Raw genomic sequence first — 22,775 nt, forward strand, 5'->3', positions numbered from 1 at the left:
GTTCCTCCGACCTGGTGGGCCAGTTCAAAGTTAAGTATAGGCCTGTTAGTTGTAGAAGTAGCTTAGACGTAGAATTTGTGCATGAGTAGCGATTACTGTGTATAATAAACGTGCTTTGATTTACATCTTACTAATCGGTGTATTGGATTATTGATCATTACTCGGACTTGAACCACGTGGCGGTATCATAAAGATACCTGGCGACTCGAGAGCAAAGGTAATAATACAGAGCAATTGAACCAAGGAGAAAATTAGCAACACCACCCCCTGCGACTTGGAGTCAAACTCGAGTGAACCACCTGACCCACTCATCCCTTTCTCAGCCTAACCTGATCCCTCACCTGGAGGTGCGTCTCCTGCACAAAGACCACCCCCGCCTTCAGACTTCTCAAGCACGCAAAGACCGGAGATCTCTTCACCGGCCCGTTCAGCCCCCGCCCGTTCCATGTTATGAGCTTTACTGGAGGCTTGCATCTCCATTCCCCTCTACTGTCCACCATTCTCCCCTACCGATTCTGTTCCCTTTAATTTAATCAAAAACCGGGCCCATCCAAGGTGTTCCCCTTCTCCGCCCATGACAACGCTTCTCTTCCAACATTGCCACATCACATCCCCCTCCCCCTTGGCCAACCCTCATGGTCATCTCCCCACCGCACATCCCTTCACCAGCATTAACTGCCAGCATTGCAGCTCCTGCTCGAAGGCTCCTACCTACTCCTCCCCCCTCCCCCCACCTTTTCCTCCTTGATCTGTGTAAATGGCTCCCTGTGGACCTCCCCCACCCAAACAAAGACTCATCCAAAACCACAGATCACCTCCCCCAAAAAATAAAGCAAACCACTGGTGACTGGAAGGCGAGGGGGCAGGTGCCCCTTACAAGCTTTTTACCCCTTAGCAAATGATCACCACAATGAAATCACCCCACATGAAAGACCAACCCTACAGCTCCCACACTACCCGCATCCACTGAACTCCGTTGTTCCAACTCCTGTCTCCCAAAGTTCAGTTCTCCCCCAGTTTATGATCTCCAATAAAGTCATTGGCCTCCTCTGGGGTTTCAAAATAATACTCCCAGCCTTCAAAAGTCAGTTTCGCCAGGTACAGCACCCCAAACTTGATTTGCCGTCGATAAAGAGACACCTTGGCCCTGTTAAACCCAGCACGCCTTTTTGCCAGCTCTGCTCAAATGTCCTGATATATTCGGACCTTATTCCCCTCCCATTCGCAGTTCTGCTTCTCGCTGGCCCAGCGCATGATCTTCTCTTTCTCCATAAACTTGTGGAGTCTCACAATCACTGCCTGTGGCCGCTCCCCCACTCTTGGCTTCTGCCTTAGAGACCTGTATGCTCTACCCACCTCTGGGGCCTTGTCCAGCACCCCCTCCACCACCAGCCCCACCAGAATTCTCCCGATGTAACTCGTAGCACTCATGCCTTCCACACCTTCAGGCAGGCCAATGATGCGCAGGTTTTACCTTCTAGATCAGGTCTCCTGCTTCTCTACCTTTGCTCTTAGCACTTGCAAATGTCCCCCAGGAGCCCCACCTCCGCTACCAATGCCATCACCCGATCACTGTGGTCAGAAATCATCATCTCCATCTCCCTGATCTGTGACCCCCGTGCCTCCAAGCACTTCTTGACTCTCTCCATCAAGCCTTTCAAGTGTGCAACCGCTCCTTTGATGGCCTTTGATCGGTCTTCCTACATCTCCTTTCTTTGTTGGCGGAACTCCTCTCTAATAAACGCTATCTGGGGTTTTCCAACATATGACAAATCTTCCCCCTCGCCATCTTTCCAATTGTTGCTGCGCCACAGGTCTCTTCCAGTTCCTTGGCCAGGTCTTTCACCTTCTTCTGACAGTTCAATCCATAAGAGGGTTATTCAGGAGTCTGGTACCAGTGGGGAAGGTGCTGTTTTTGAAGCCGTTTGCGAGTGTTCTCAGCCTTTTGATTCTCCTACCCGGTGGAAGAGGTTGGAAGAGAGAATAACCTGGGTAGGAGGGGTTTTTGATGCTGCCCGCTTTCCCAAGGCAGCGGGTGGTGTAGACAGAGTCAATGGATGGGAGGTGGGTTTGGTGATGGACTTGGCTGTGTTCACGACTCTCTGTAGTTTCTTATGGTCTTGAGGCGAGCAGTTGCCATACCAAGCTGTGATGCAGCCAGATAGGATGCTTTCTTTTTTTATAAATATTTTTATTCCCCGCCCATTTTCCACTTTTCATCAAATATACCCCCAACAAAAGATAACCAACAATAACAAATACAATAACAATCCCCCAACCAGCATCTCCTTCAACATATACACCTAAACCTCCCCCTTGCATTCCAAATATACAAAACAAGACCGACCAAAAGAGAATCCACGGTCATCCGAAAGAACAAAGAACAAAGAAAAGTACAGCACAGGAACAGGCCCTTCGGCCCTCCAAGCCTGCGCCGACCATGCTGCCCGTCAAAACTAAATTCTTCTACACTTCCGGGGTCCATATCACTCTATTCCCATCCTATTCATGTATTTGTCATGAGAATTAAGATGCCCCTTAAACGTCACTATCGTCCCTGCTTCCACCGCCTCCTCCAGCAGCGAGTTCCAGGCAACCAATACTGTGTAAAAAAAAACTTGCCATGATATCATAGCTATAACAAAAACTTGGCTTAAAGAGCGTCAATCCCTGTAATCGGGATTAAACTGCGCAGAAATTCCTTCTCCTCTCTTATGTCTTGGAGTCTCTCCAAATCAATCCCATACATGAGAAACAATAAACAATACACTCAACCACCCCCCCGCCTCCCCAATGTTCGATGGTATCCAATTCTTGAAAGTGCAGGATAAACAACGTCCATGAATTGTGGAACCCTGCCATCCACCCCCTCAACTCAAACTTCACCTGGTAAGAGTCAATGTGGGCATGCAGAATTTCCTTAGTTTACTGAGGAAGTGTAGGCGCTGTTGTGTATTTTTGGCCGTAGCTTCAACATGTCTGGACCAGGATAGATTGTTAGTGATGTGCACGCCTCGGAATTTGAAGTTGTCAACCATCTCCACCTTGGCACCATTGATGCAGACAGGGGTGTACGATACTTTGCTTCACAAAGCCAATGACCAGCTCCTTAGTTTTTGCTTTTTTAAAAAATATATTTATTAAAGTTTTTTAACATAACAAAACAATTTTTTCCCCTTACAAACAATAAACCCCTCCCCCCCGGTTAACAAAATAACACAAAATCACCCTGAGCAAGATATATACATGGTAAGATGATATATTTACAGAGCTTTATGCACTGGCTCTCACCCGTTCGTGCCAGTTTCCCCCACCCTCCATGTTATCCCCCGCTCGTCCATCCCCTCAAACAATCTCTTGTTCCCCCCCTCCCCTCTCTCCCCCCCCCCCCCCCCCCCCAGGGTTGCTGCTGCTGCTGACCGACCTTCCTCTAACGCTCCGCGAGGTAGTCTAGGAACGGTTGCTACCGCCTGTAGAACCCCTGCGCAGACCCCCTTAAGGCAAACTTTATCCTTTCCACATTAGCAAGATCCTTCGCCGGGCTACCAGGGACGCAAAGGCCAGAATGCCAGCCTCTTTCGCATCCTGCACTCCCGGCTCGTCCACTACTCCAAATATTGCTAGCCCCCAGCTTGGCTTGACCCGGACTTTCACCACCTGAGATATTGCTCCCGCCACTCCTCTCCAGAACCCCTCCAGTGCCGGGCATGACCAAAACATATGGACATGGTACGCCGGACTCCCTGAACACCTTCCACATCTGTCCTCTACCCCAAAGAACCTACTCAACCTCGCCCCCATCAAGTGCGCTCTGTGAACCACCTTAAATTGTATCAGGCTGAGCCTGGCACATGAGGAGGAGGAATTGACCCTACCCAGGGCATCAGCCCACAAACCTTCCTCGATCTCCTCCCCCAACTCCTCCTCCCATTTACCCTTCAACTCTTCTGCTAGCGCTTCCCCCTCTTCTTTCATCTCTTGGTGTATTGCCGAAACCTTGCCCTCCCTGGCCCATACACCCGAGATCACCCTGTCTTGAATTTCCTGTGTCGGGAGCAGTGGGAATTCCCTGACCTGTCGCCTCACAAAAGCCCTCACCTGCATATATCTAAAGGCATTTCCCGGGGGTAGCTCAAACTTCTCCTCCAGTGCCTCTAGGCTCGCAAATGTCCCATCGATGAACAGGTCCCCCATTCTTCTAATCCCCGCCCGGTGCCAGCCCTGGAACCCCCCGTCCATCTTCCCCGGGACAAACCGGTGGTTATCCCTGATCGGGGACCACACCGAGGCTCCCACTGCACCCCTATGCCGTCTCCACTGGCCCCTGATCCTTAATGTTGCCGCCACCACCGGGCTCGTAGTGTACTTTGATGGCGAGAGCGGCAACGGCAACGGCGCCGTCACCAGTGCCACCAAGCTTGTTCCTTTGCAGGACGCCATCTCCATCCTCTTCCATGCCGCCCCCTCTCCCTCCATAACCCACTTACGGATCATCGCCACGTTTGCTGCCCAGTAGTAGCTCCCTAGGTTTGGCAGCGCCAACTCCTTAGTTTTTCTAACATTGAGGTAGAGATGGGCGGCACGGTAGCACAGTAGCTAGCACTGTTGCTTCATAGCGCCAGGATCTCAGGTTCGATTCCCGCTTGGGTCACTGTCTGTGCGGAGTCTGCACATTCTCCCCGTGTCTGCATGGATTTCCTCCGGTTTCTTCCCACAAGTCCCGAAAGACTTGCTTGTTAGGTGAATTGGACATTCTGAATTCTCCCTCAGTGCTCCGGTGTGGGGCGACGAGGGGATTTTCACAGTAACTTCATTGCAGTGTTAATGTAGGCCTACTTGTGACACTAATAAAGATTATAGATTGTTATTGTTACACTAAGCCACTAGGTTCTCCTGACTCATCATCATTTGAGATCCGACCCACGACGGTAGTGTCATCAGCAAACTTGTAAATGGAGTTGAAACCAAATTTTGCCACAGTCGCATGTGAATATGGAGTCTAGTAGGGGGCGAAATACACAACCCATGGTGCCCCAGTATTGAGGACTATAGTGGAGGATGTGTTGTTGTTTATCTTTACTGATTGTGGTCTATGGATCAGAAAGTCGAAGATCCCATTGCAGAGGGAGGAACCAACTCCTAGGTTTTGGAGTTTTGATATGAGCTTGGCCTGACGAAGGAGTCTTTGTTGTTGAGATGCTGCAGGGATGAGTGTAGCACCAGGGAGATAGCGTCTGCTGTGGACCGATTGTGGCGGAATGCTAATTGCAGTGGATCAAGATATTCTGGGAGTATGGAGTTGATGTGTCTGATGACCTACTTATCGAAGCACTTCATAATGATAGATGTCAAGGCCACCGTGCATGTTGCCTGGTTCTTCTTTGGCACCAGTAGGATTGTATTCTTCTTAAAGCAGGTGGGAACTTCAGAACAGAGTAAGGAGAGGTTGAACATGTCTGCGAAGACACCCGCTAGTTGGTCCGCACAGGATCTGAGTGCACATCGGCTCAATCCATGTGGCCTCATTTGAAGCATTGTTACGTATAGCATCCCACTTCACAGCTGAAATTGATTCCTTAACCAATATTGCTACACTTGACCTTTTTTATCCCCGTCTCTATCCTGCCTGAATAACTCTATATCCAGGGATGATGAGTTGCCATTTTTGCCGCTCTTTAAGCCAAGTTTTGGTTATAGCTATGATATCATGTTGCCATGTGTCTATCTGTGCCCTCAGCTCAATGGCTTTATTTGTTATACTCCTTGCATTTACATATATATATATATATACACATTTGAACACAGACATGTTCTTGTGGTGTACACTTTTGAGCCTGTGGGTCAATCTTTCCCAAATCCCTGCTACCAGGCTCTCTATCGGTCACACACACACCCTTTCCTGTACCTGTGCTTTCCACTGGGATGAGCCTGTATTTGGGATTAAGCTGCCCAGAAATTCCTTCCCCTCTCTTATGTCTTGGAGTCTCTCCAACTCAAAGACTCTGAGCTGGAGAGATGAGAGTTGAAGATATCCCCTGCAGATGTGTTTGCTTGGGAGAGTCTTGCCCTCCACAAACTCCTTTATTCTGCAGCCCACACATACAACTTGGAAGCTCTCCATAATATAAAGACTCAATAGTCACAGGTTTGCTAATGAATTGATGGTTGACAGTCTGACGTTTTAGGTCATTACTTACAATCCCTCTCCATACCACTGCAAAGGACTTGTTTTTCAACCATTAAGCTAGAGGTTTCTTTCCTCTGTCCTGAGATCAGTCCTATTTTATTTAATTAACTAAAGTTTTTATTCAATTATCAGTTGTGGTTGAATCAAGTAAATTAACTAGTTAAGCTGTACATTTATAGTACTCATCCTTTCCCAGGCCTCCACCCTAGTCACAGAAAAAAACAACTCAAAACATAGCAACCAATCAACTATCTGCTTACCCAATTAATACCTCTGGACATCAGTTCTCAGGTCTCCTGTTCCCCCTCTCAGCCCACTCATAGATTTGTAAAAGACCAGAAGAGCACCTCTTCCCTCAATCCACCCAATTTCTTCACTCGCCAAAGTAATCTGTCAAAGTAATAATCCGTCAACCTGGACTTCATGCTATTTACAAGGCATTTACTTCCCTTGCCATTTCACCATGATCTGCCTTCGCAATACTGAGCAACAACTTGAATCATCTCTATCAATATCATGTTGTGGTGTTGTCAGCACATCAGGAACTAACTTAATAAATAAGATTTTCCCATTCGGTACAAACTATCATCTTTTCCCAAAGCATTTTCAAAAGCATTGATGCCACTTGGAAGCTCTACATAATATAAAGACTCAATATTCACAGGTTTGCTGATGAATTGATGGTTGACTGTCTGACGTTTTCGGTCATTACTTACAATCCCTCTCCATACCACTGCAAAGGACTTGTTTTTCAACCATTAAGCTAGAGGTTTCTTTCCTCTGTCCTTAAGTCAATGGTGAAATGTAGCTGATCGGTGGGAGGTGCTGGAGAATAGTTTTAGCTAACTGGGTCTCCATCTCCTTCTTAGTACCTGGGGGTTCGGCAGAAGGGTTTGGGTGCTGGGTGCTCATCTCAAAATGTGGGTTTGAAATTGTGCAAGTGTTTGAGAAGATCCTTTCCACTTAGTAGAAAATAAATCTCAACTACTATTGCCTACTGAATTTACTTGACAATATAAGCTTCTCCCTTCTCCTATCCTGACTCTTAACTCGAAATCATATCATCAGATCATAGTATAAACCACATATAAACTAAAGTGAAGGAACTGTCTCATTTGGTGCACCTTACTTGCTTAGCCTCTTATGATTGTTGCAGCTGGATATCTTACTGGTGAAATGATAGATTTCTGTTCGTTTAAATGAAGATAGTCTTTGATTTTTGAATTCATACTGGAGGCGGGCGGCTCATTGAATACACCTGCGCAGACTGCTTTGCTAAGGCAACATCAATCATTCTGGTTACAAAATATTTGAACTGGCAGGTTCAAATTGTGTACATTGAGTCAGACACCTACAACAATCAGCGAAGTACAGGCATTGAGTATATTTCTTCACAGTGTCAACAAATGAGCTGAAAAATGTCAGTGCGATCCGGAGGACCATTCCATTTTTTATTAGCACATTGTAACTCCTAAGAACAGTTTAATGAGATGCCATCAAGTACCACTTTTTCATGTTAGTGATCAATATACACTCTTAATTAGAGCAGAGTACAAGGTTAGAGAAACCTCAAGAGAGAGAGAGAAAAGCAACAGATTGCTTGCATTGTGCACATTGTGCAAAGAGCCTACACTGCCCAAGGTCATCTATGTACTTTCCATCTGTGGCTCCTTCATATTAGCACAGAGGAGAGAAATATGATTGGCAGTCAAATAAAACATTTGAAAGCTCTGCAGGCCAAAGTTTGGTCAGACAGGCGAGCAATCTTTAGGAATATAACCAGTGTTGCTACTATTTCAATGAGAAGAATCAGTTAACAAACCAAAAAAAGTTTAACTTACTCTGTTTTGAGCTTTCAGCCTATTTCACATGTATCATAAAGCACATTTTAAGCCTGCAAAAAGTGATCATACTAATTTTCTTACAGAATCTTAGACTACAATCCTTTTAAAGCTTTTTTTATATCCCAAGAATAATTTTGGATCACAGTACTCAGGGCTCCAGGCTGCTAAACATTTGGTCTGGAACCTTTTCAATGGAAAAAAACCCTCTAAGTGAGAGTTATGGTGGTTTATGTAGTATAAGGGCCTGGCAGAGAAAAGGTTAACATGGAACTGGGTACAGTACCACCCATAGTGTGATATAAAGGAACACTTGACCTGAGTCGAGAGGGCAGTCTTGTCCTGGACAGAGCAGTGTATAAAGGCAAGCATGGAAACAGTTCCTAGCTTAGACATTATACTGTATATAGTTGCAAGTAGCTAATAAATGGCGGCACAGTAGCACAGTGGGTAGCACTGTTGCTTCACAGCGCCAGGGTCCCAGGTTTGATTCCCGGCTTGGGTCACTGTCTGTGCGGAGTCTACATGTTCATGTAAGCCTACTTGTGACAATAAAGATTATTAGATTAATTAAACACTTACTGTTAAACTATGTAAGAATCTCTTCATGAGACCTACCAAACTACATACATCTTATAACATGGTGGTAGTTATTGGAACAACCCAGAAACACACAGAAGGTGGAAAAGAATGTTAAAACCTGGAAGATTGTATGAGCAGCGCTCTGACCTTCAGAAAAGTAGGCAAACCCCTAATCCAGCTCCTTGCCTGCTCCAAAAAACAACTCAAATTGAATCCAATTCATGGTCCCCACAAGAGAGACATACCGGATCCAGGCATTACACCTGACCTCACACTCATCTTAGGCCAAAAGGCAGGGAAGCGATATCAATGATGCTATCAAGCTACACTTAGTTAGCAGTAACCTGCTCACTGACGCTCAGTTTGGGTTCCGTCAGGGTCACTCAGTTATGACCGTCATTACAATGGGTCGCACAGTGCTGGCACTGCTGCCTCATAGCACCAGGAACCCGGGTTCAATTACAGCCTTGGGTAACCACCTGTGTAGAGTTTGCACTTTCTCCCTGTGTCTGCGTGGGATACCCAGTGTGCTCCCACAGTCCAAAGATGTGCAACTTAAGTGGATTGGTCATACTAAATTGCCGCTTAGTGTCCAGGGATGTACATGTTAGGTTACAGGGATAGGGCAGGGTTGTGGGCCTAGGTAGTGATGTGTTATGTACTTTGGGATAACACAGGCTGCAACTGGATGCAGCTTTAACCAAAAGATACTCCAGACTTTGAAATTAGTTCAATCTGATTTATTGAACCAGTAGCACAGTTAGCACAGGTCTCCATGAGTTCGACTCTCTGCTAACCTAAGTGTGCTTACTCTGTCTGACTGAACCAGACTAGCTCTTAGCCATGTGCTGGAGGTGTGATACTGTACATACACCCTGACTCACTCTGTAGATGTTCATCAGTGGAAAGAGGCGGAGTGTGAGTGCCTCGTGCCTTTTATAGTGAGATACCACCCCTGAGTGTCCTGCCTGCTCATTGGGCATGTCCTGTTCTCTGTGTTCATTAGCTGCCTGTCTGTATATCATTACCTGCATGTCTGCATATCATGACAGGTAGGGTGCTGTTTCAGAGGATCGGTGCAGAGCCGATGGGCCGAATGGTCTCCTTCTGCATTGTAGGAATTCTATGGTTCTATGGTACATGCATGGTTCAAAAATGGACAAAAGAGCTGAATTCCAGAGGTGAGGTGAGAGTGATCGCCTCTGACATCAAGGTAGCGGTATGATTAGGTATGGCATCAAGGAGCCCAAGCAAAACTGGAATCAAAGAGAAAATTCGCCACTGGTTGGAGTTGTCCCTAGCACAAAGGAAGATGGTTGCGATTGTTGGAGGTCATCTCCGGTCTGTGCGCTTTCAGGACCCTGACCTTCCCGTTGCTTGCCATTTTAACACAGACCCTGCTCCCATGCCCATATGTCTGTCCTTGGCCTGCTGCAATGTTCCAGTGAAGCTCAACGCAAACTGGAGGAACAACATCTCATCTTCCGGTTAGGCACGCTACAGCCTTCCGGTCTCAACATCGAATTCAACAACTTCAGATGATTAGCTCTACCCCACCTCGACCCTTTTGTTTTCATCCCATTTCATTTTAACTGTCTTTTACCATTTCTTTCTTTCTTGTCTTTATTAATATATATTAATCCCTCTCCCCATCTTATCCACCTTTCCTTACCCTTTCTCCTCTTTGCTTCCCCCGTCCCCTCCCCCCACATCTGCAGTTCACCCTCTGATGCTAGTTTCTCTGCTGTTTGACCTTTCACATCTTTTGTTCTCTCTGGGGACTGCCATTAGCACTCTTTCCCCTTGGTTTCTGTGGCTATTAGCACCCGGTTTCCCTGGGTTTCTGTGGCTGTGACTCATCTTTCATTCTCACACCACAGTATAAATATTTCCCACTTTCTCTGTCTGTTAGCTATGACAAAGAGTCATCGGACTCGAAACGTTAGCTCTTTTCTCTCTCTACAGATGCTGCCAGACCTGCTGAGATTTTCCAGCATTTTCTCTTTCGCCCCATGATATTCAGTGGCATTACCATTACTGAATTTCCCACTGTCAACATCCTAGAGGTTACCATTCACCGGGAACTGAACTGGACCAGTCATATAAATACTGTGGCTACAAGAACAGGTCAGAGGCTAGGAATCCTGTGGAGAGTAACTCATCTCCTGATTCCTCAAAGCCTGTCCACTACATACAAGGCACAAGTGAGGAGTGTGATGGAATAGCCCCCACCTGCCTGAATGAGTGCAGCTCCAACAACACTCAAGAGGCTCAATACCATACAGAATAAAGCAGTCCACTTGATTGGCACGCCATCTACAAACATTCACTCCCTCCATCACCGATGCACAGTAGCAGTAGTGTGTACCATCTGCAAGATGCTTTGCAGGAACTCACCAAGGCTCCTCAGGCAACACCTTCCAAACACATGACCACTACCATCTAGAAGGACAAGAGCAGCAGACAGAGACACACCACCACCTGGAAATTCCCCTCCAAATCACTCATCATCCTGACTTGGAAATATAGCACCGTATCTTTTAGTGTCGCTGGGTCAAAGTCCTGGAACTCGCTCCCTAATAGCACAGTGGGTGTACCTACACCATATGGTGTAGCGGTTCAAGAAGGCATCTCACCATCGTCTTCTCAAGGGCAATCTGGGATGGGCAACAAATGCTGGTCTAGCTAATGAAGCCCACATCCCATAAAAATTCATTTTTAAAAAAGGAATGCCAGGGCAGTGTTTACAAGTTCAAAAAACAAAGCTCACAACCAGATGCATACAAGTCAAGAATGCCTAAGTAGTACCGGAAGCTAAATATTTTGCAATTCTGTGGATACTGGCACCAGTAGAGAAATAAGCTCCAGTTTTTGAAGAGATGGATAAAAATACTTTTAGAAGCAGCTGAATAATATTCTTCCTTCAAGAAATTTAGGACCATCCTCAACCAAAAAAGCAAGCTCATGGCCTGTTCCCGAGAACCTAACATTACTGCTCTGAAAATGGTTGCTATGATGTTCACAGTGACAATCGGGAGTCATCGCTTCTGCTTTATTCTCTCTTCACCTTTCGGGAAACAGTTGACCACTGCTCATAATAGAACCATTTAAGAGATCACAAGTGCCAAAATGCTTCTTAATATTCTGTAGCACAACCCATTAATGTTCTTTTTGTTATCAACTGCTGAGCATTATTTCACAGGTACAAACAGTTTTGTGGGCAATGAGATTAAATTCTGACGTAGAATATGAAAATAACTTTTTTTTTTTTAAATTTAGTGTACCCAAATAATTTTTTCCAATTCAGGGGCAGTTTATCGTGGCCAGTCCACCTACCCTGCACATCTTTGGGTTGTGGGGATGAAACCCACGCAAACACGACGAGAACGTGCAAACTCCACACGGACAGTGACCCAGAGCCAGGATCGAACCTGGAACCTCAGCGCTGTGAGGCAGCAATGCTAACCACTGCGCCACCGTGCTGCCCATGAATATGAAAATAACTTGACCGACAGCTACAGCCACAACTACAATCTGTATGCAGGAGAAACAAATAGTTTTTGAGAAGTAAAGCCATATGGCTAACGGGTAACATCTTTTTTTTTTTTTTAATTTGTTTTTATTAAAGCTTTTTTCAAACAGAATTTTTGCATTACCAATAACAGAAAAATAAAAGGAAAATATTTAACAAAACTAGGTAGCTGTTATCATTGTACAAAAAGAGAATATACATTAAATAAACAGTTCCCCACCAAAGCCCCCCCCCCCCCGCCCGATTGCTGCTGCTGCTGACATTTTAACACTCTCCTGGAAAGCCAAGGAACAGTTGCCACCGCCGGGAGAACCCCAGCAAGGACCCTCTCAAGGCAAACTTTATTCGCTCCAGGCTGAGAAACCCAGCCATGTCACTAACCCAGGTCTCCACACTTGGGGGTTTCGAGTCTCTCCACATTAACAAGATCCGTCTCCAGGCTACCAGGGAGGCAAAGGCCAAAACCTTGGCCAGTTTCGCTTCCTGCACTCCCGGATCCTCTGACACCCCAAAGATCGCTATTTCTGGACTCGGCTTCACCCGCGTATCCAAAATCCTGGACATAGCCCTCGCAAAGCTCTGCCAGAATTCTTTAAGCGCCGGGCATGCCCAGAACATATGGACATGGTTCGCTAGACTCCCTGAACATCTCGCACACCTGTCCTCCACCCCAAAGAACTTGCTCATTCTCGCCGTCGTCATGTGAGCCCGATGTACCACCTTAAACTGAATTAAGCTGAGCCTGGCACATGATGATGAGGAATTTACCCTGCCTAGGGCATCAGCCCACAAGCCCTCATCTAGCTCCTCACACAGCTCCTCCTCCCACTTGCCCTTCAGTTCCTCCAGCTCCTCCTCCCACTTGCCCTTCAGTTCCTCCTCTCCTATGCAGATGCCAGACACCACCCTGTCCTGTATCCTACGAGGGGGTAGCAACGGAAATGTCCCCACCTGTTTTTTGAGAAAGTTGCGGACTTGGAGGTATCTGACGGCGTTTCCAGGGGGCAGGCTGAATTTCTCCTCCAGCGCCTTCAAGCTAGGGAAAGTCCCATCAATGAACAGGTCTCCCATCCTTCTAATGCCTGCCCTGTGCCAGCTTTCAAACCCCCAGTCTATCTTGCCCGGAACAAATCTATGATTGTTCCGTATCGGGGTCCAAACTCAGGCCCCCCTCCTCCTTCCTGCGCCCTCTCCACTTACCCCAGACCCTCAGTGCCGCCGTCACCACCGGGCTTGTGGTGTATCGTGCCGGCGAGAACGGCAGCGGTGCCGTTACTAGTGCCCCTAGGCACTGGAAAAGGAACAGGAATCTGGGGAGGACCGTCATTTTCACGCCAGGGAAGGCGGGAGCATGTCCCACCTTTTAAAGTCTCCCTCCATCTGCTCTACAAGCCAAGAGAGATTGAGCCTGTGTAGGACATCCCAGTTCTTAGCCACCGTATACCTAGGTAACGAAAGCTTCTCTCCACCATCTTGAGCTGGAGCTCTCCCAGTCTCTCCTCCTGACCTCTAGCGTGGATTACAAACAGCCCACTTTTCCCCACGTTCAACTTGTACCCCGAGAAGCTTCCAAAGTCCCTTAGGATCCGCATGACCTCCCCCATCCCCTCTAGCGGGTCCGAAATATACAATAGCAGGTCGTCTGCGTACAGCGAAACCCAGTGCTCCTCTCCCCCCTGAACCAGCCCCCTCCAGTTCCTTGAATCCTCAGCGCTATGGCCAACGGCTCAATTGCCAGGTCAAATAGTAGCGGGGACAGGGGACACCCCTGCCTCGTTCCTCGGTGCAGCCTAAAATACTCCAACCTCAGCCGGTTCGTGGGGGGCTTACGGGGGCCTGATATAGTAGCTTGACCCACCCTATGAATCCCTCACCGAATCCAAACCTACCTATGCCTCCCACAGGTACTCCCATTCCACCCGGTCAAAGGCTTTCTCTGCATCCATTACAGCCACTACTTCTGTGTCCCCTCCTTCTGAGGGCATCATGATAATGTTTAGGAGCCTCCTCACATTTGTGTTCAATTGCCTGCCCTTGACGAAACCAGTCTGACCCTCATCAATCACTCCCGGGACACAGTCCTCTATTCTAGTAGCCAAAATTTTAGCCAGCAGTTTGACATCCATGTTCAGGAGCGATATCGGCCTTTAGGACCCACATTGAAGCGGATCCTTCTCCCGCTTAAGGATGAGCGAGGTGGAAGCCTGCGACATCGTCGGGGGGAGGGTTCCTCTCTCCTTTGCCTCGTTAAAGGCTCTTAGCAGGAGTGGGCTCAGCAGCTCCAAGAATTTCTTGTAGAATTCTACAGGGAAGCCGTCCAGACCCGGGGCCTTGCCGGACTGCATACTTTCTAGACCCTTAACTATCTCTTCCAACTCAATCGGGGCCCCCAGTCCCTCCACCAGCTCTTCGTCACCCTTGGGAACCTCAATTGGTCCATAAATTGCTTCATCCCTTCCCCTCCCACCGGGGGCTCTGACTCGTACAGTTTACAATAAAACTCCTTGAAGACTTCATTGATCTTCTCTGGGCCCCAAGACCATGTTACCTGCCTTATCCCTAACTCCCCCAATCTCCCTGGCCGCCTCTCTCCTGCAAAGCTGGTGCACCAGCATCCTACTTGCTTTCTCCCCATACTCGTAGACTGCCCCTTTCACCTTCCTCAGCTGTGCCTCCATCTTCCCAGTGGTCAGCAGATCAAACTCCGCCTGCAGTCTCCGGCGCTCCTTTAGCAGCCCCTCCTCGGGGGTCTCCGCGTACTTCCTGTCTACTCTGAGCATCTCCCCCACCCTAACGGGTAACATCTTAATGCCCGATGGGAAAAATAAGCCAACTTTATAGCAGCATAAGAACTGTGGAGGAAATGGGATTCTAGTTTAACGAGCTAGCTGGCTGAGCAGTCTTGTGATAAGGACCTATTTAACATGGAATTGCTGCAAATGTTCCTAAACAAAGGACTGAAGGAGGAACAATGAGCAGACATCTCCTGTGATCAGGAAGCAATTGAAAGAAGGATGTTGCACATTAAATGACTTATATGACAAAAGGAGAAATTGCAAGAATTAGCAGGGGAGGAGCAGAGGCGAAGGGGGTCAAGAGGCACAGAGGGCTCGGAACATTCAACAAGGGAAGCAGTAGCTACAGATGGGGACATCTCATCGGAGAGGAAGCAGAAACCTGCAGGAGGATCGAGCGTGCAAGACGGACCCTGAACCGAGACTCAGTGAAGACCCTTCATAGGAAGAGCCTGATCAGGTCCACCTTATTAGGTAGTATTCTTAAGTCTAAGCTACTGAATGTTATTCTTATCCTTTATTAATAAACACTTCTTTATTAGTGGATCCAGTGTGTGCTTATCCGCAATTCCAGGTGAGCAGAATGGGACTTTGACCCTCAACAAAACCATCAAGTCTTCGTTAATATAAAAAATAAATTGTTAATTAGTGATATAATGCATTAGAATTCTACATCAAAGCACAAATCTGCATTGTAACAGCACCAAAAAGACCCTAAAACAAATTTTAATTGCTCTTTGTGCAGTATAACTAAATTTACTATCAGTATTCTGAAAATGGAATCCCGACTGTGGAGTCAATGGATGAACTCCTCCAGACTATGGCTTGGAGAGTACAAGAGAGTACGAGAATTGAATGTGCATCTCAGAGAACTAAAAATGTGCTTCAAAAGAGAAACAAAGTGACACAACTTAAAAACAGAGTACCCGATCAGCTTTTCTTCTGGGATCTGAAGGCAGAAACTACTCTGCCTGGGAAGATATTGCTCGACTGAATGGGCTCTCAATCATACTTTGTATTCTTTGCTGTTCATTCCTTTATATTAACCACAGCTTCAACACATTTAAATGGGCTTGCAAACTATCTCACAGTTTCCGAACATACCTCTTACTGCAAAGCAAAATAGCCTTTTTTCTTGTCGCTGCATAATGCACAGCACAATGAGAACACTGCACATGCTGATTATTGGTAGGTGTACCTTGCCAATGTTATTTTATTTATCTCTGTTCCAGCACATGAAAAAAGAGTTACCTGAGAACAAGTCTTTGCTGGTGATGTTTGGAGTCTGTTGGAAAAGGCTGTAAAATTTTGAATGGCTCGAGGGATGAATTCAGGGGCCAGGGGGTTGAGTACACAGCCTCTGCTGAGTTCCAGGTTATCAAGCTGAGTCCTGATCTCGTGTAGCGTGGCTCCATGGAGGCTTCCATTCTTGTGGCAAAGGAAAATGAAATGCTCCCAAATTTTCCTACAAAAAAGAACAATCCCAGTAATTGCTTCTTACGGCGCTCAAAGTTTAGCAATTCAAACCAAGCACTTCTGTCTGAAATCACATAGTGTGCATCAAACCATAATCATTTTGACTTAATAATAATCTTTATCATCACAAGTAGGCTTATATTAGCACTGCAATGAAGTTACTGTCAAAAGCCCCTAGTCGCCACATTCCGCCGCCTGTTTGGGTACACGGAGGGAGAATTCAGAATGTCCACGTTACCGAACAGCACATCTTTCGGGACTTGTGGAAGGAAACCGGAACACCCAGAGGAAACCCAGGAAGATACAGGGAGAACGTGCCGACTCCACACAGACAGTGACCCAAGCCAGGATTCGAACCTGGGACCCTGGCGCTGTGAAGAAACAGTGCTAATCACTGTGCTACCGTGCTGCCCACTTGTAGTATCGTTTGTACTATTGAAAAAAAGAGACTGCTGTCAAAGCCTTTTATTTTGCATTCATCAGAACAGACACAAGAATACCAAATTTCAAAGGCAGCAATAATTTATACTGCATGAGGAAAGAGTGATTGGTTGGAAGTCAGCTGATTGGCCAAGGTGTTAGAATGAAGAATATTGTCTCCCATGTTCTTGTTCAGCTAGGTACAATGCCTGGACAAATGCCTTTTGCCTGCGAAGGACAGTTCATGCATATGAATATATATGTATATATATATCTTCTAGTAAGCAGCTACATTGTGAGCCCAACTGATGGTCTGGTCTTAAATTGGTTGTTAGTATAATTCTTAGCACACTTCAGCAAGTGTTACCCAATAGCAGAATCACATCTAACGTTGGACATTTTGTTCTGAGTTTTGCAAGCACGGGCCGGTTGAGTGCAGTCTGTACTCTACAAATTGCGACCAGCTGAAAGGACATTCTGTTTGATGCAATCTTCCAGTCATTGTAACGTGCGCCCTACGTTCCTGGCATTGCACTGGCACTGAAATTCATGTCACATTACAAATTTGTGTGGTAGGTATAACATCTTTTTGACTTACGGCAGTATCCTGTTCGTGGAAAATACCAATTGTGTTGCTAATGCATAGCAGCAGAGCAGAATGGATAGCTTTACCAGTTACGCAGATTTTTGAGATTACCTTGCCCTTCAAGGGTAATGTATGGTGGGTTGGGCATTTTGCTGTTCAAAAGTGGCAGCTTTAGGTCTATTTCTGAGTATGGTGATAGACAGCAAACTCAGCTTTGTTGACTCTACAAAGTGCATTTTTAAAAACTATTTTTATTAAAGGCATTTTGCTATATACATAAAAATATCAGAAAACCAGAAATCCATAGGAACAAAAAACACAGGCTCACAACAACCTCGGATACGAAGCACACAACTCTCCCGTCTTCTTAGTTTTCCCCCCTTAATTCCCCCCCCGCCCCCAAAACAGCAACAAAATCAGAAACAAACACCTAAACAACCCCACCACCCCTGGTGGTGCCTTAATTCACGTTAAAGAAATAGATAAATGACTTCCATCTCCAGTTGAACCCTTCCTCCGCTCCCCGGAAGGCAAACTTAACCTTCTCCATGTGCAGGAAGTCTGCTAGGGCGCTCACCCACACCCCCGCTTTTAGAGGCTCCAAATCCCACTAGCTCAGCAAAATCCATCTCCTATCTATCAGGGAGGCAAAGGCCAAGACGTCGGCCTCTCTCTCCACCTGAACTCCCGGGTCCTCCGACCCTCCAAAAATCGCCACCTCCGGACCTGGGGCCACCCCTACACTCAGAATTTCGGACATAATGTCTGAAAATGCCTGCCAGAATCCCTTCAGCTTTAGACACACCCAGAACAGGTGGACGTGATTCACGGGCATCCCCCGCACACACGTTCAAAGAGCTGGCTCATCCCTCGCGACCGTCATGCGGGCCCTATGCACCACCTTAAATTGGATGAGGCTTAACCTTGCACACGATGAGGACGTGTTCACCCTCCGCAGGGCTTCCTTCCACGTCCCGGCCCTCACCTCCCCACCCAACCCCTCCTCCCATTTACACTTGGTCTCCTCCACCGGAGCGCCCTCCCTCTCCGTCAGTACTCCATAAATATCTGACACTTTCCCCTCCCCAATGTCGTCCTCGAACAACAGCTTATATTGTAACACCGGAGGCATCAGCACCGGGAAGGATGGCACCTCTCTCCTCACAAAGTTCCTCAGCTGCAGGTATCTGAAGTCATTCCTCTTGGGCAACACATGTTTCCTCAAGCTCTGTCAGGCCTGCAAACTTGTCGCCTACAAACACGTCCCTGAAGTATTCTATCCCCACCTGCCGCCATCCCTGGAATGGCTTCCAGCCCGAAGTGTTGCCTGCACTGGTTCCAAACTTGCAACTCTGGAACCTACCGGACCGGGCTCATGGAATACCGGACCGGCAAGAATGGAAAGGACGCCAACAACAGTGCCCTCAAACTCGTCCCCCTACACGATGCAACCTCCATCCACTCCTGAACCATAACTGACCATTTCCAAACCATTGCGATATTCGCAGCCCAGTAATAGCTCATCAAACTCGGCAACGCCAACCCCCCCCCCCCCCCCCCCCCCCCCCCATGAGAAACACCTTCCTCACCTGCGGGGTTTCCCCGCCCACACAATCCCCGAGATTATCCCATTCACCTTCCTAAAAAAGGACTTGGGAACAAAGATGGGGAGGTTCAGGAATATGAACAAGAACCTGGGCAGCACCGTTATTTTAACTATTTTCATGCACCCAGCCAGCGACAGCGGCAACACATGCCACCTCTCAAATTCCAGCTTCATTCCCTCACCAGTCATGCCAAAGTCAATTTATGAAACTGTGCCCAGTTCCCTCGCCACCTGTATCCCGAGATACTGAAAATTCACCCCCACCACGTGGAATGCAACTCCCTTAACCTCCTCTCCTACCCTCTAGTATTAATTGGGAACACCTCGCTTTTCCCCCCCCATGTTCAATTTATACCCCGATAAATGGCCAAATTCCCTCAGGATCTCCGTGATCCTATGAAAGCTGTCCACTGGGTCCGAAATGTATAATAGAAGACCGTCCACATAAAATGAGACTCTGTACTTAACCCCACCCCGCTCAATCCCTCTCCAACCCCTCAACGCCCTAAGCGCCATCGCCAATGCCCCCCATAGGGTCCATGAACCCCCTCAGCTCCCTCGCCACCGCCAATACCTTCAACGAACTAGGAAAGGCCAGTCCATCCTCGGATCCAGAACCGTGTTAAAATAGCCCCCCATTATCAGCCGCTGCGTGTCAAGATCCGGTATCTTCCCTAGCACCCGCCTCGTGAAGTCCATGTTTTCTCAATTTGGGGCATAGACATTCACCAGGACCACAGGCGTCAATTCCAGCTTCCCACTAACCATTATGTACCTGGCCCTCCCGGCCGGCTACAATACTATTCAAATGGGGCACTATTGTAAATAAAGTAAGGAAAGGATAAAACGGGGGCCACCGTCTTGGACCTGGGGATAGCCTGTGATGTCTGTGCTGTTAGTGTTACTATGTTGATTATTATGGTTGTTTCTGCATTGTTCTGAAGAGTTTGGATAATAAGTGCAAAATGCCAATGAAAATATCTTTCAAAAAAAAAAAAAAAGAAATGGAGCAGTATAACAAGCTCACTTTCCTCAATGTGTCAGTTGAAAAATCCACTAATAGGTTCTCTATTACTGTCCACCGCAAGGCTACTTTCACTGGCCAATATATCACTGAAATTCCTACAGCTCCACGTGCTGTAAGATTGGTCTTATTGCTAATCTCATCAATAGGGCCCGAGCCATTTGCTCACCATGCAAACTTTATGCTGAACTAGGACACAACTAAGCTATATGCGGGATAATGACTACCTCAATTAGATTATTGTTCGCGGTGTTTCATGCCTAAGGCCACCAATCTCAGACCTGAAAAGTGGCCAGCCTACCTCAAATTACCCTAGAAGGACAAAAATTTAAGTAACAGGCAAAGCAAGCATTTCACTCTGCCACTATGCCATAGCAACACAAGTGGTATTTTCCACTAACCGGACTCTGGAGCCAAGCCAAAAGACATTTTACCTACCACACAAATGGGTAATGCAATATATGAATTTCAGTGCTGGCGCAATGTCAGGTACATAGACAGAATGTTCCAACAATTTGCTGATTGTATCAAACAACACAGCCGATCAGTTGTTCACAAAAGGCGGGGTACTGACCATACCCAACCAGCCCATGTTTATAAAATGCAGAACATAATGTCTAATGTTGAATGTGATTCCACCATTGGACAGCATTTGATGAGCAATCCCAAGTGTGCTAAGAATTGCACTAACAACCAATTTAAGATTTTCAGCCAGACTTACAAGGTAGCACTTATGCTTGCTAGAAGCTACATGTATTGCCTGCCTCTGCAGGCAAAAATAATTTTTCCAAGAATTACGCCTTTTTTGAAATGAACCAAAGCATGGAGGACAATAGCACCCTGGTCCATTTACTTTAGCAAAGCCTTGACGATCAGAACCAATTTTCCAACCAATCAGCACCCTGTACTCATGCAGTGTAAATGGTTGCTCCTTCTGAAATTTGGCATTCTTGCATTTAACCTTTGGGTCCAAGATGAAAAGCTTCAAAAGCATCCCCATTTTTTCAACAATACTTAATCTCTTCTAAGTGACTACTTGTAATCTGTACATTGAACCACCGTTATTAAAAGCACAATGTCTGTATACTGGAGATCTTTTGGTAAGGTTTTGTTTGTGGCATCCTTTGGGCACCGTATTACATAGGCTGCAGAGTTAACTCATTACATGAAAAAATACTTTCCTCTATGTCCCAATTTGTAATTTTGGTTTATCTTTAAAAAACTTAGAACAGCAGAATCAATAAATGGTGTTCACTCAACTTCAAATCTGATGAAGTCTTTGGCAAAACTCCTAAGTAGGCATTACTGCTCCATTATGTCACAAAGCATCAGCACAGAAGTCAAGATGCATGTATCATCAGTGGAGTAAGTGACCTCAAACCAACCAGATGAGCATCTGTCAGAGATGACAGTACTGTACAGAGCTGATCAGTTGTATTCATTACAAGTAATAAAACAATACTATTCAAAAGTAAGTTCACATGAGACAACTGACCAAAAACCTCCAGCTCTTTATTCCATGCTACTGATATCTGCAAAAAAACATGTTATGGCCTATCCTACAAAAATACTGACATTAAACTTCTCTCCAATACACTCTAATCTTCTTACACTGTAGAAAGGACAGGAATCATGAGTAATTCCTGAAGCTCGTCTTCTCATCCCAAATGAAACATGAACTTCAGCTTCTCAGACAACAAATGTATTTTTTCAATGAAATACCCCAAGCACAAAATGCACTTTTAAATCAGAGGAAGAGTTACAGACAAGGAGGATGTTAGGAAGGAAAGCAGTGAAACTCAAAATGTAGAAGGGGAGAGGATAAAAGAAAACAAGAGAAAGTATGGTTATCATTTTGGTATTCTCTATGGCCATTTAACAAGCAGCTTTGTAATTTTAACCAAGTCTGAATCAAGTCCTGCTCTTGGGATCCATCTCAATAACCCGTGATGTGATTATTAGTAGATTTACAGGAATTGGACACAAGCAGCATCATAACACAAATCAGTTAATTCCAATCAGTGTGCACACATGCATCAGCTCATGATGGAAGTGTGTGTTTTGTTTAGTTGATAGCACTCCTGTCTCAAGTTGTGCTCTGTCAAGCTCCACACAAGGTTGACAATTCAGTGCAGGAATTAAATAGTGCCATATCATCAGAGGTTATTTCAGTTGAGCTTTTAAACTGATTGTTCCAGCACGTCAGATGAATGCTGAAGATCCTATAGCATTATTTAAGAGATCTCCTCATGTTCTGCACAACTTTCCCTTTCATTTAACAGCACCAACATCGGGGATTAGTTTTGTGTTCATTTTGTTCATTGACACATTGGCATACAAAAGGCTTACATCTTTGCAAAATCCTTTGTGGCCAAGTCGCTGGTTATGAAACATATATTCAACTCCCAGCCCCAGAGATCAGGTATCACTGTGTTCAGGCAGTTTTACTCAGTACTATTACACTCTTGACAGGATATTTGAAGGGTTCAAGATAAAGGTCGACCTAATTTTCCTAAAGATACAATCGCCTCAACCAAAATTCAATATTGATACTTCCAGAATCAAATCACAATCCAAATCTACACTAATCTGAACTCAAGAGGAGATAACAAAGACAGTAGCATTGTTGTCATATTTATATATTAGAAAATCTCTCTTGGAGTGGTCACGGAGTTATAGCTAAGTGTAATCCATGTTGAGTGGAGTTAATTGTACCAGGGTTGCAG

The 22,775-nt window shown here is 46.1% G+C and overlaps 1 protein-coding gene across 5 annotated transcripts in view; it reads right to left on the reverse strand.

Annotated features, from left to right (window-relative positions):
• LOC140394181 (probable helicase with zinc finger domain) overlaps positions 1-22,775 on the reverse strand; it is a 682,830-nt gene that overhangs the window by 285,330 nt on the left and 374,725 nt on the right. For all 5 annotated transcript variants that reach the window (XM_072481139.1, XM_072481135.1, XM_072481136.1 and 2 more), the window contains one exon: positions 16,189-16,402. In XM_072481139.1, coding sequence (XP_072337240.1) covers positions 16,189-16,402 — 214 coding nt within the window. The remainder of the gene's footprint in view (positions 1-16,188; positions 16,403-22,775) is intronic.

This window comes from Scyliorhinus torazame, chromosome 17 (assembly GCF_047496885.1).
Source record: "Scyliorhinus torazame isolate Kashiwa2021f chromosome 17, sScyTor2.1, whole genome shotgun sequence".
NCBI classification, from domain to species: domain Eukaryota; kingdom Metazoa; phylum Chordata; class Chondrichthyes; order Carcharhiniformes; family Scyliorhinidae; genus Scyliorhinus; species Scyliorhinus torazame.